The sequence below is a fragment of the Palaemon carinicauda genome, chromosome 2 (assembly GCF_036898095.1).
Source record: "Palaemon carinicauda isolate YSFRI2023 chromosome 2, ASM3689809v2, whole genome shotgun sequence".
NCBI lineage: Eukaryota > Metazoa > Arthropoda > Malacostraca > Decapoda > Palaemonidae > Palaemon > Palaemon carinicauda.
In genome coordinates, this window is record NC_090726.1 from 157787348 (window position 1) to 157801374 (window position 14027).

General features: G+C 46.2%; 1 protein-coding gene across 1 annotated transcript in view; it reads right to left on the minus strand.

Annotated features, from left to right (window-relative positions):
- The window catches only part of MED16 (mediator complex subunit 16), a 258180-nt gene that overhangs the window by 103404 nt on the left and 140749 nt on the right, over window positions 1-14027 (minus strand). The window contains exon 8 of the mRNA XM_068359399.1: window positions 5258-5389. Within this exon, the coding sequence (XP_068215500.1) occupies window positions 5258-5389 (132 nt within the window). The remainder of the gene's footprint in view (window positions 1-5257; window positions 5390-14027) is intronic.

The window sequence follows — 14027 nt, forward strand, 5'->3', positions numbered from 1 at the left end:
TCTTAAATTTACAGTAAGTAGTACTATTCTCATAATTACTGATGCAGACCACTAAAACACTTGATATCGTTATTTCATGCTTCGATGATGGGAATACTGTAATAAGATTACTCGGTAACATGCCAAAAGGAAATCATTCGGTTTGACTGCGTGCTTCCGCCAGAAATATGACGTCACAAGACACGCGACGTAAACTCTACAAAGAATGACTTGCAAAGTATGTAAATCCTTTTCTTTTTTCTTGCAAAAAATGAAATAAAATACTAACTTTCCAAGGAAAAGTATTTCATTTTCATAATGTAAAACAAAATATATTATTTTTAAGAAAGTATTTGTCCTATTAGTGGACTTTCTTAGATAAATATCGATCTATTATCAGAGATTAAATAAAAAAGGCGTAGCGTCAACTTTACGCTACGTAGTACTCATAACAACCGATACAGACTGACAAAATACTTTGTATATCGTTAATTGATATTTCGATGATGGAAGGAAATCACTAAATTGCCCCATCACTTTCTGGCGGTAATATGACGTCTTCAGACACATGATATGAACTCGACAGATATCAGAACTTTTCTTAATGGACTTTTTACTGAAAATGGATACTGTATATTATCAATAAAAGAAAACACTAATTTACCAAGATAAATCAGTTTATATTTATACAAGCAAATAGATTATTTCCAAGGAAATATTTGTCCTATTAGTGTTTTATTTCCGATAGACTTGTGACGTCATCACCTTGGAAAAATTGTCGCAAAGCTGAACAGTCATAAGTCGCACATGTTGTAAGTCGACAACTACCTGTATCTTAGAAGACGTATCTTGTTGGAGTGAACCCACACTGAGACGAGCGTGTGAGTAATCGAGAGAACAATGGGGGGGGGGGTCGACTGTCCTAAGCTCAGAACCTTGAATTGCTAGATCTTTCCCCCAGGATGAAGCATAAGAACTTGCTAGAAGACCAATGGACTGGTACCTGGACATATGCGTCTCTCAGATCCAGAGATTTCATAAGTCATTTCTCTTGATGATAGCTCATACAGTGCTCGCCATCTCCATCTCGAACGGGGTTTGTAATACAAACTTGTTCAGGGCTGAGATGTCGATGACCAGTCTCCAGCCACATACTGAATTTTCCGCAAGGAACAGGCAACAATAAAAGCCCGGAGATCCATCTCATACAAGCTGTAGCATGCCTTTGTCCAGCCTCTTCCTCACTTCTGATTAAATGGTGAGGTATTTTTCCAAGGTCAGGTGGTATGATAACCATGTTATCGGAGTCCAAGTTAGGGGAGGGCGAGAGCCAAACGACAGTAGTTACAATTTGCCCACTGGCACTACAGGCATACCCCAACATGTGGCAGTAGCAGGAAGGGAAAGCCTTCTATAGCTTCCTCTGGTTCCTATCCAACCCTTCCTCTTCTGGGCTGTCCACAACAGGGTCGAAAGGGCTGAACAGAATCAGCAGATCTTCGTGAGAGAGAAGCTGCCAGAGTAGTGAACCTAGATATGGAAGTCATGGATGCCTTCATCAGGGCCAGCTTCAGTGAAGTCGACACCTTATTCTTCAGGACTGGCCTTGGTATCACAGATTTCTTAAAAGTGACAGAATGGTGGAAAAGGAGTCTTGGCTCATTTTCCTATACTTTTCCACTGTTCCTTCCACTTCTGGAGGAAAGAGCACTGGGGTCTTTCTTAATACCAAACCTTCTCACCACCAAATTGGTCTTGCAAACCTGGCTTCTACTGGATCACACTGCTAAAGAACCTATTTAGTCCACTGGTTAGCTGACAGCTGGGGTAAGAAGGTGACTGCCTTTGCTTATGATAGAACAAGGTCTGCATAATTACTCGTATCCTCAGGATTTAAGAGATCCTAAGAAGAAGCAAAGTAAGCTATCATTCAGGACCAATGGTTCAACCAAGAGGTCACTTGGAGGCTTGTCATAGCAGCAGCTTGCGTATTGGCTGATTTGGGTGTTGAGAAGACTGTGGATAGAGTCCATTGCCTCTCTATTGATATCTTAGGAGTTATGGTCGTTGATATCGTAGCAATTGGTAAGGGTGAAGGGACGGCCTCTTCTAGGACAAAACTTACTTTACCTTGAAAGTGTCGGTTGCATAATCCTGTTAGATCGGTTAACACGCAACAAATTACTCCGGCCGGAGACTTGACCGTCTACACTATCTATGGCTTCCCTGGTCAGTTCTAACAAGGGAAGTTCCAGAGCAGGCCTCGTACCTTGTGTGGCCCTGAAAAGACTATCGATAAGTTTTTTTCCTCCTCTTATGGGAGCTCTAGCTACTTCTCATGAGATGTTGATTTGCCTGACGAGATCCAGAATCTTCAAGAATGTAGATTAGGTCTCCAGGTTCACTACCTCTTCTGGAGCTGGACCTAAATCGGGTGCCAAAGGGTCAATCGCATCTAAGGACACCTCACGACTGATTAGCTATGTTTTGAAAGATATTAAAATTGTTTCCTGTCAGGTCCTAAAACTGCGCCTGGATAGTAATCCAACACTCCCCTTGGGTAACAGAGTAAATACCTATACCTCTGACAGGCTAACTCAACTACATCACTACATCCTGCTGACCAATCCGTCCTTAGGCTGTTTGCCGGCGACCTTCCCAAAGAATGAGAGCAAGACCCAGGAGGGAACCAAATGCGTAAGGAAAATTTCAAGCTTGATTCCCATGACGGCTTACGTACAGGGAATCCTCCCCTAATGATTGCATACTGAATGATGAGCATGCACACACAGATGAACAGATGACGAATGAGTACAAAGTGATGAGCACATATGAACGCAAACAGATGATTGCTTGTAGACAAGTATAACTCAGCTGACTAATGAGCACGTGGGCAAACAGTAAAGAGTGTACAGTACATACAGGGAAGTGCTTGTACAAGGTCTCTCATAAAAATCAAAAAGATCCTTCTTGACCGCTGCAATGGGAAGTTTTAAAAGATTCCTCTTCAGAGTAGGTTAAGGTAGGTTTCTTCTTTGGAAGGTGGGTACCAAAAGACTCCATTGCAGAAGATGAGATCAAAGGAATAGGTTGGAGGCATTTCTTTCCCTTACTCAAAGACATCATCCAAGATTCCTTAATTAATGACGATGGCGCTGCAAGAGGTGAGGAACGATGATCAACTGCAGCTTCCAAAGACCAGAGCTGGACTGAGGTGATTACAGCAGTAGCTTTCTATGCCGGGGTAACAGGGGAAGACTGGGCAACAGAGGAAGACCTAGTCCTAGATCCTGTTAGGGCTTGCAGGAGCCTTTCCTTCGATAGAATGCTCTCGAGACCTAAGGAAGGAAATAGAGTCCTTGGTGAGTTGTCCTTAGCAGAGTAGCCCTCTGAAAATACAATGTCGGCCTCCCGCTGAAGTGAAGGATGAAACTACCTTTTTCGCTAAGCCTACATGAAGCAGAAAGGGCCAGGACTCAGAGCTTGTGATAAGGGTAGGTCTGAGTCGTCATTCTTTTTCGTCACCCAGCCGAAAGAGGAAAATGAAAAAGGTTTAGAAGTTCTTCTTACCATAATCTAACCACTGCAAGGATGGCCACTCATTACTATCCTAAAGGGGGGGGGGGGGGGGGGCTCTGCCAAAAGGGCACAAAGAATGGTGATCCAAAAAGCTCCTGTTCATGAAAGTGCTGCACTTGTGACCCGATACACCTAGGCAGGACTGCATGCCCACAAGTGATCTCTCAATAACAAGTCACACAACAATCGGGAAAGATAAAGAAAAATAACAAATACAGCCAAGTTTGTCACACGGAGAGTATGTCCATATTATTCAGCGGCTGAAGTCAAAAGTAACTACTCAGTGAACAGGCAGAGAGCAGGGCTTCCCCGCCACCCACCAGTAACTACCAACACCTCATTATAAATCATAACTGAGTTTCCAGCTTCACTGGAATCATACTACCTATTAAAGGACAAGGGTTTGTATTCATGTAAGAACAAATAGAAAATATCTTCAATAGAACTGGAATAGCTGTTAAAATTGTTAATGATGTAGTTAACGAGTGGTGGTGAGCGTGAATGAGTAGTCACACTGCTTCTCCTATCGAAGACTCTTCTCTTTTGACCTATGGCTCAGGACTGAAAGGGGTGATTGAAGAGGGAAGTTTAATGTAGAATGACTTTGGTTTGTATAGCTAGGAAAAATATAAATATCTATACTTTTAAATTCATTATTTGTTCATACGCATATGCCAACCTTTCATTATTCAAAATAGAGAATTATTTATTGGTGGGAAGGAGGTCCCACTAGCAACAAACTGGTGGTTTCTTTTTCTTCCCTGGAATATGCCAGTTTCCCTGGTCCTGTACAGAAGCGAGGGAAATGACTCCAGCAACCTCCTATCAGCCCATCATAGTGACCAGTAGGCAGCTGGAGCCTGGTCAGTACATGGATATTAATCTGGTACTTGGTCAATGAAGGATTCTTTCTCCCTCAACGGGGAGATGCAGTCTGGAATAAACATAGGGTGCATGATGGCCAATAGCTTGGTATTCATACCACTATCGTCCCCTTCATTATGGGAGGATTGGGGGGAAAAACTACATCTTTGGAAGACTAAAGTGGGACTAATACCTCTGACTTTGTAAGCTATAGTTAAAGTTGATACCTCGACCAGCTTAAAGGTTGGAGCACATGCTCTTTGATTGCCTTACTAGGCCAAAAAGAGACTACATTTTATTTTTCCCTACTTCTACCAGTGCGCAGGAAAATATGCTGACACTCAAGCCTTATATGTTGAGTCCTCTTCAGATAACACCGTGGAGCCCTTACAGGACACCAAACCATCTGCGATAAATTACCGCCCAACACTTCAAGAGAATTGGCTTGATTTTGTGGAAGAACAGGTCCTACGAGAAAGGAAGATGAATCGGTAGGCTTACTTTCCACGTGACAATAATTTATTCACTCTAACAGTGAAAAGAGAGAAGCAATATGAACAACAGGAAAGGTTCATAGAAATAGTTTATGTTTACTTTGGTGCTGTTACTTAATCACTAGCCAAACATCCTTTCAAATTTTTTCTTTTTATTGAAAGCAAAAAAAGCTGCTCTTTACAATTTTGTTCTGCAAAATTTGTGACACTCCATATCATGTTTTTTTTATTCAACAAATATTTTTATGTTCAATAAAGATAACTGAAAGATCACAATTTCCTTCAAGATAAAAACATAATTTAGAAAATATATTGGTCAACATAACTGAAATAAAACCTACCTTTGTAGTGATTCCAGGGGCATCTGGCTTAGGCATAAATAGTTTTAGAAGTGGACGACTTTGGTCTTGAAGCTGGTATCTTTGAACCAAATGAACGACAGAAGTTGAACTACTTGTACTTGCACTTGCTCCCTGACAAGGAATAAAATACCTTTTTTCAGCCTTTTCATCATTAAATGAAAGATTTATAAAAAAAAGGGAACCACTCATGGTCAATAAAACCAATACAAGGAGAAAGATAAGTAAAATAAAAAGCATATATAATATACAAAAGAAAATTTTGACTGTCTTATGAAAACAAATCCACTGTATACTTACCAGAGACTACATTATGCAAAAATGACCAAAATTAAAAACAAGAGTTATACAACCAACGCTAGTTATGTGCCATGAAATTTTTTGCTTCCAATGTTACACGTGCTTGTAGTTATTTCGTTCACTCCCAAACAAAGCAATGTCTTACAATTTACAAAGGTGTCTTCAGTCTATCACTGAGTGTAGTGTTTACTATTCCAAGTGGATAACATCTGATTCGTGATTTGTGAGTTGGAAGTTTAAGTTCTGCTCATAGCTCAAAACAGGTTCACCAGTGTTATCAATCATACCTGTGACCTAGAGAGGGAGGTTTTCCGGGACTTTATAGGTCTACCTGCCGAGTCATCCACGGGCACTGCCAGGCCCTCCTTGGTCATGGGATGGGTGGAGAGGAGGCTTAGGCACTTATCATAAATAATAGAGAAAGTCTATAGGTAACTGTCCTGTCTCTCGCCTCTGTCGCTTATGAGCGACCTTTAAAATCTTTAAACCTTCATAGAATCTAACCTTATATTTATAGCAAGAAAAAAAACAGCTAACCTGTGGGATATACAGCACTATATACTTTCTGTACCTGGTACTATAAAATCACAAATTTTTAAGTAATTTGTATTTTTCCTAACATACTTACCTAGAACTACCTTCTTAGGAGATACTGGTAACTCTACCTAACCGACCAGCTTTTTGTATAATTTACCCTCTTTCCGTTTTCTAAGGGGTCAACCTCAGGCGGAGTGATATGTGCCCTGAGGCGACCCGGGGTCGTGAAGCGTGCTAACTCAGGTCGGCTCCTAAGTAAGTTTCGTTGGAACAGGTACTACTCGACCCTGCAGGTTCTCGGGGAAGGATGGGTGGGCCATAACCCGAAGGTAGTTCTAGGTAAGTATGTTAGGAAAAATACAAATTACTTAAAAATTTGTGATTTGTTCCAACACGGTTACTTACCAAGAACTACCTTCTTAGGAGACTTAAACTTTAGGAGGTGGGAGTGTCCTGCAGGGGCCAGAAGCCGACTGGGAGGCACGCGAGAGAGGGAACCTCTAAGGAGGTATTGGTTCTACGACCACTATAAAACTGCACGAAAAGTAGGGGAAACTATCCAAAAAACTCACTTAGTGTCTAATGGCTTACCTTTTCAAAACCAACTCCGATACATGTTCTCTTGGAGGACGTTTCTTCAAGTGGCTAAGGTCTTTTTCGACATCTTCCTGGGCAGTACAGCCCGGGGAAGGAAGGAAAGGAGGTGAGGGGGGGGTAAGGTTAAGGAAGGAACTAGTGTCTCTTGGCATTAACACCCCCGGTTACCCTGGAGCCATGACCTTAGATCTCTTGAAGGGCCGAAATGACTGGGCCAATGGGAAACCTGTCCAAGTATTTCCTCGAGCAATCTTTGAGATAGTGTTCCGTGAAGGTGGACTGTCTAGACCAGGTACCTGCCTTCAGGATCTTTCCCACAGCCATGTTTTTCTCAAAGGCCAGGGAGGTGCTCAGACCTCTAATATCATGTGGCCTTGGTTTACCTGGGAGAGGAGTCCCAGAAGCCTCGTAGGCTCTCTTTATCACCTGTCGTAGCCAGAAAGAGATAAAGTTCTTCGAGACCGGTTTCTTCACCCGGCCTGTTGAGACGAATAAATTTCTGATCTGCGGACGGAATTTTGCGGTCCTCTCCAGGTATTTTCTTACTGTTCTCAGTAGATCCTTCGGGTTGTTGGAGCGAGGGATGGCTGGCACTGAAAAACCATCAAACTGAGGATCCCAACATGCCGGGTTCTGCGTCTTCGCCACAAAGCTAGGGACGAACCTAAAGGTAACTTCTCTCCACCCTTTGGAGTGTGAGACCTCGTAAGAGAGGCCGTGTAACTCGCTAACTCTTTTCGCCGAGGCCAGGGCTAAAAGGAATGCTGTTTTAAGGGTGAGTTCTCTGTCTAGTACGTCCCTGAGAGGCTCGAAGGGTGGCTCTGACAGGACCTTGAGAACTCTGGCTAGGTCCCACTGCGGAACCCTTACTTCCTGGGGGGGACATGATTGTTCAAAGGTGCGGATGAGCATAGAGATGTTTCTTGAGGCCCCTAAGGAGGAAGACTAGACCTAAGGCTGCTCGTACTCCTTTGATGGCCGGAATAGACGAACCCACGTCGTCTCTCAGGTACACCAGAAAGTCTGCAATATCCTGGATCGACGCCCCTAAGGGCCTGATGTTCTTGGACGCACACCACTTCATGAAGACTGCCCACTTTGCTTGGTAAACTACTGCCGAGGAACGCCGTAGGTAACACGACATCCTTGCCGCGGTTCTCGATGAGTATCCTTCTTTCTTCAATAGCTTCTCGATAACCTCCAAGCGTGGAGGCGGAGGGATCGAGGGTTTTCGTGCCACCTGTGAAAGTGAGGTTGACGCAGGAGGTCTGGTCTGTCCGGAAGCGGCCAAGGAGGACGAAGAGCTAATTCTTTTAGGTCTGGGAACCATTCTCTCTCCGGCCACCAGGGCGCTACCAAAGTCATCGACAGGTTGGTCATCGCTCTCACTCTGTTCAGCACTTGCCTGATCATCCCAAAGGGAGGGAAGGCGTACACATCGAGGTCGTCCCAGGGATGTTGGAAGGCGTCCTCGAACGCTGCTGACGGGTCTGGGACTGGAGAACAGAACACAAGGAGTTGGGCGTTCAGACGTGTGGCGAACAAGTCTATCACTGGGGAGCCCCACATTAGGATGACTGCCTGAGCTACCTCCGGGTGTAGGGTCCACTCTGAGCCTATCACTTGACCTGCCCTGCTGAGGCCGTCGGCCAGCACGTTCCTCTTTCCTGGGATGAACCTTGCCGTCAGTTCTATCCCTTCTTCTGCCGTCCACTCTAACAGTTCCGTGGCTAGGGCGCATAGAACTCTTGACTTCAGGCCCCCCTGTTTCTTTACATACGCCACTACTGTGGCGTTGTCGCACATCAACGCCACAGTGTTTCCTCGTAGGAAGTGTACGAACTGTTGACACGCCCTCAGAACCGCTATCATCTCCAGGATGTTTATATGGAGAGACGCCTCCTCGCTGGACCACTGCCCTCTTGTCGATTCTCCTAGCAGGTGTGCTCCCCAACCCTCTTTCGATGCGTCCGTTAACAACAGTATCTCCGGGGGATCGGGGGCGAAGGGCATTCCCTTCTCTGTGTTCGACCTGATGTTCCACCAAAGCAGGGTCTCTCTCGTCTTCGGGAGGACTGGGACTATTTTGTGGGGCTCCTTGCCTTGGGTCCACGATTCCTTCAGATTCCACTGTACCGGTCGGAGCCTGAGTCTCCCTTGCGGTACTAATTTCTCCAGTGAAACCAGGTGGCCCAGTAACTTCTGCCAGTCCTTGGCCCTCCTGGGTTGGCCCGTCAGGAAGGGTTGAAGGATATGTTCCAGGTTGTCTATCCTCTCCCCTGAGGGGAAGGCTCTTACTAACTAGGTGTCCAGGACCATCCCCAATAAGTCATCCTGGTGCTGGGGACTAGCTGGGACTTTCCTAGGTTGACCGTGATCCCTAATCCCTTCCAGAGGTCAAGCAACATCACGCCTTGCTCCTTCAGTTGCTCCCTTGAGGCAGAAAGAAGCAACCAGTCGTCCAGGTACCTAATCAGTCGTGTGCCTTTCTCGTGCGCCCATGCCGAGACTGTGGTGAAAATCCTCGTGAACACCTGCGGGGCCGTCGATAGGCCGAAGCAAAGGGTTTTGAACTACAGGACACTGGACTCCCACTTGATTCTGAGGAACTTCCTGCTGGAGGGGTGCACGGGGATTTGAAAATAGGCATCCTTGAGGTCGAGGGACATGAGGAAATCCCCCTCCCTCAAGGCTGCTATCACTGTCTTGGGGGTGTCCATTTTGAAGTCCGTCTTTGAGACGAACTTGTTGAGGGCTGAGAGGTCTATGACCGGCCTCCACCCTCCTGTCGATTTCTCCACAAGGAAGAGCCTGCTGAAGAAACCCGGGCCAGGGTTCTCCACTGGCTCTAAAGCTCCCTTGGCGATCATGGACGCTACTTCCTCCTGTAGCACCGACCTCTTCAAGGGGTTCTTTGGAACCAGCCACTCGGCCCGGTGGGCTGGGATGAGAGGGGGAGGTTCTTCTAGGAAAGGGAGTCTGTAGCCCTCCTTCAGGACCGTCAGGGATCCGCACCGAGATCCCGCCATGCTTGCCAAAAATGTCTGAGGCATCCCCCTACTAGAGGATCCTGTAGGAGTAGGGGGCCTCCCTTCCTACCTCCTTCTGGAGGAGCGGCCAGAGCGACCTCTCCTAGAATTACTGTAGGAGGGTCTGAAGGCTGACTGAGGGGCTGCGTTGGCCCTACGGGTGGGCTGCTGAGAGGTTTGAAGCCAAGGAGCTGACGGTGGGTCTCTTCGAGGAAGCCAAGGGGTGGATTGGGAGGAGTGAGGGACGTCCGCTGAGGCTCTTCTAAACACGGCCTTCCTCATAGGGGGGGGGCCTAAGGTCCGTGTCTCTCACCCTCCTCACTTTCTCCATCGTATCCTCCACCAATTTGATGGGGAAAATGTCGTTTCCCCACACGGAGGAATTCCTCAGTCTCCTCGCTTCTCTGTCCGGTAACTTCCGCACCAACTTGCTAAGGACAGTATCCCTCTTTCTAAGTACCCAGTTCGTAGCCATAGACAGGGACTGGGATGACAAAAACTTAAAGGCCTTGCCTCCCGAACTAACCAGCTCCTTCAGCGTGGCCTGATTGTCCGGAAGGGAGAGGTCGTGGGACGCCTGAAACCCCACCAAGGAGCAAGACCACCAATCCAACCAGGAGGACACGTAGACAAGGTCCTGTGCCATGTCCTCCATCATAGAGGCTTCTGACGGGGAAAAGCACACGGGGGCAGTGGTGGCCCTGTCTTCCGAGGCTCCCTGGTTCAGTGAGGTCACCGCTGCTTCTACCGCACGGGGTCCGCCGCGATGCCCTTCTGGGACGTAGAAACGTTTCTGCGATTTTAGCCCTGGAAGCAGCTTGGAGGAACCCTGGCTTCTGGGGGCCTCCGCCAGTCCTGCCAGGTAGCTATCTATTTGCTCCATCCCCAACTTCACGTCCGGAGCGAGAGGGAGAGACAATGAAGGCTTTTGTTGCACAGGGTTGACGATCATTCTGGACAGTCCGGACAGCACGGCCTTTGCTGCTGAGGGCTTAGGTTCGTCTAATCGGTGGTGTCGACGAATTAGGGCCAGAACCTTACGGTAGGAGGAGATGTCGTCAGACGAGCACTCCCCTCCTTCCACCAGGTCTTCCGTCACCAGTTCCTCCGTACGGGGGTACTCCGTGACGGTGGGAAAAGCAACGCTGGACGAGTCTGCCCGTGGTATGGGCTGCCCCGTGGGGACGAAGGTATCCGTCATGGGAGTACCTTGTTCCACGGGGGACTCCGTGGATGGGGGATCCATGCGAACCGACGGGCGCCCTTGGTGCTTTAGGAAGGCCTCCAAGGTGCCCGTGGTCGACGCTAAGCCTTCCTTCAAAAGACGTACATCCTTCCTAAGGGAAGAAGAAGCGGAGGCCACCGTTGGGTTAGTCACTACACAGGGGGCCTAGTTCGACCCCTCTTCCCGGGCGACTGGTCCGAAGGAGGAGGTAGGAGGATGAGACACAGAAGGCGAGGCTCTAGGGAGCCACTCGGAAGCGGCCGCGGCTGTGGTAACCTTAAACAGCTCGCTCCGGGGCACTGTGATGTTCACCCACTCCTTGGACTTGCTCCTCTTGGCTTTCTTCTTAGAGGACTTAGAGCTTTTCTTTCCGTCTGGAACGGGAACGGGACTTCTTCTTTTTGCGGGATTTCTCCCTCTTCCTCTTGCTATACTTCCTGTCCTTGTCCTCTGACGACGAAGAAGAAGAAAAGTCCGATGCCGACGACGATGACAAGGATGAGGACGAATCCACCAGACCCCCCGAAACGTCCAAGACTGCGTGGGGAAATCCTCGACGCTTCTCAGGTCTGGGAGGCTGCAGAAACACGGGGGGTAGCGTAGACGAGGGAGCCGGAGGGGACCGAGCGAGTCCTTTATAGAGCCATTGCTCGACGTTTTCTCCTCTAGCGGGCGACCTGAAGGGAGTCCTAGGGGGTACCCACGCGGTGGGGTCTGAAGACGACGAACTTCCTTTCTCGGCGTCTCCTTCGGCGAGGAGACGGGACCTGCGGGCACCAGGACCTCGCCTCCTACCCACACTCCCGCACTACCCTCAGGCCCCACACATGCCTGCCCCACACTAGACACTTCCCCCACAGGAATATCAGACTCTTGGGGAAGGGCAATGGGCCTCTTCCCCGCAACGGACTTACCTCGTCCCCTACTCTGGGTAGGGGAAGAAGGATGGGAGCTACGGTCTGCCGAGACGTCTGGGGAAACCACAGGCGACGAGACACTGGATTTCTTAGGCGACTTCTTAGCCGCCTTCTTCTTCTTAGTCCCGAAGAGCACCCACTGGATCTCACTCCAGGAAGCACACTCCGGGCACGTGGAGGCAGGGGAACACACTTTTCCCCTACACGTGGAGCACAAGGTGTGGGGATCAATCTCAGGTTTCGAAAGGAAAGCCCCGCAAGACTTCCTGGCCACAGGCCCAGGGCAACGACGAGGCTGCTCCATAACGCAATGCTAATACACCAAGAGACACAAGGATGCAAAGGGAAAGTGAAAGGGAAACACGTGGGTAACGCGTGGTAAGCACAAAGGATCGGGGGACACAAAGGGTCGCACAAGGTAAGAGAGAGCGCGGCGAGATGATGATCACGACGCGACCAGAAACTTACTGAGGAGCCGACCTGAGATAGCACGCTTCACGACCCCGGGTCGCCTCAGGGCACATATCACTCCGCCTGAGGTTGACCCCTTAGAAAACGGAAAGAGGGTAAACTATACAAAAAGCTGGTCGGTTAGGTAGCGTTACCAGTAACTCCTAAGAAGGTAGTTCTAGGTAAGTAACTGTGTTGGAACAAATATATATTAAAAAAACCAAGAGTTTACTAATAAAATTCTTAAACACACAACTGAGGATTAAACCTAAGAAGTGTGTTACTGAGGTACAGTGAACCCTCGCTACTTCGCGGTTCGACCATCGCGGATTCACCACTTCGCGGATTTTTTCCATAACCCATATATATACAGTAATATATATATATATATATGTATGCATGTATTTATGTATATATGTAGGTATGTATATGTGTATACATATAAATATATATATATATATATATATATATACACACACACACACACATATATATATATATATATATATATATATATATATATATATATATATATATATATATATATACGTATATATATATATATATATATATATATATATATATATATATATATATATATATATATATATATATATATATATATATATATATATATCTATATATCTAAAGTAGGAAGATGTGATGTAGTTCTAAGGGAAAAGTATGGGAAATATGTCTGGGTAATAAGCAAAGCTCTACCTCCAGTTTGTTTCTACATTATGATCAGAGATAAATGTAAACAAAACATTGGTTGCCATTTTTTATCGTGCTTTTTAGCATGTTTAGGAAATGCATGATATAAAATCACCTTTAATATTTGTGCCTGTTTTAGTTTAGGGTACTGTAGTACATGCATTAAGTGTTCTGTACATTAAAGGGTAGTTTGTTAACAGTACTACGTACAAGGGAAGGTTTTAAAAGTCTGAATATACATGTTGAATAAATAGGTAAATATGGTGTCACTACTTCGCGGATTTTCACCTATCGCGGCCGCGACTGGAACCTATCTACCGCGATAAACGAGGGTTCACTGTAAATACAATAATATTATCAAAATCATTATCAAATAGCTTAAAAGGTTCAATATAACATTCACAACTCTCCCATAACTAGCCTGATTTTTTTCTTAGAGGATTATAAAAAATTATAAAAGTAATTTGTCTTTTTCCTACTTATATACACTTGAGTCATTGAAAATGAGGAATTGTCTTCAGCGGACCTGGAACAGCCGTTGATTTTGTTAACGTGGCAGTAACGACAGGTGGTGAGCACACCCGAGTAGCCCTACCAACACCTATCAAAAGCTCTTCACTTTTGACCTTTGACACAGAATTGAGAGGGATGGTTGAGGAAAAGTATAAATTACTTTTCAAATTAGTTATTTGTTCATACTCCTATACAAAATTTTTCGACCTTTAAAATAGAGAGACTCACTAATGGATTGGAAGTCCGTCTAAAACTAATCTGGTTGGTTCTTTTTTCTTCCCTGGAAGTGTCAGTCTGCCTAGTCCCAGATGGGAGTAACAGAGACAACTCCCGCAACCCACTATCTATTAATCATTGGGATAAATAAGCTGATAGGGCCTGGTCAGCACAAGGATATTTGTGTATGGTTAAAGTAGGGATCCCTTCTTCCAAAGGAGATGGCAGTCCATACAGTCAGCCTTTGGTCTTTG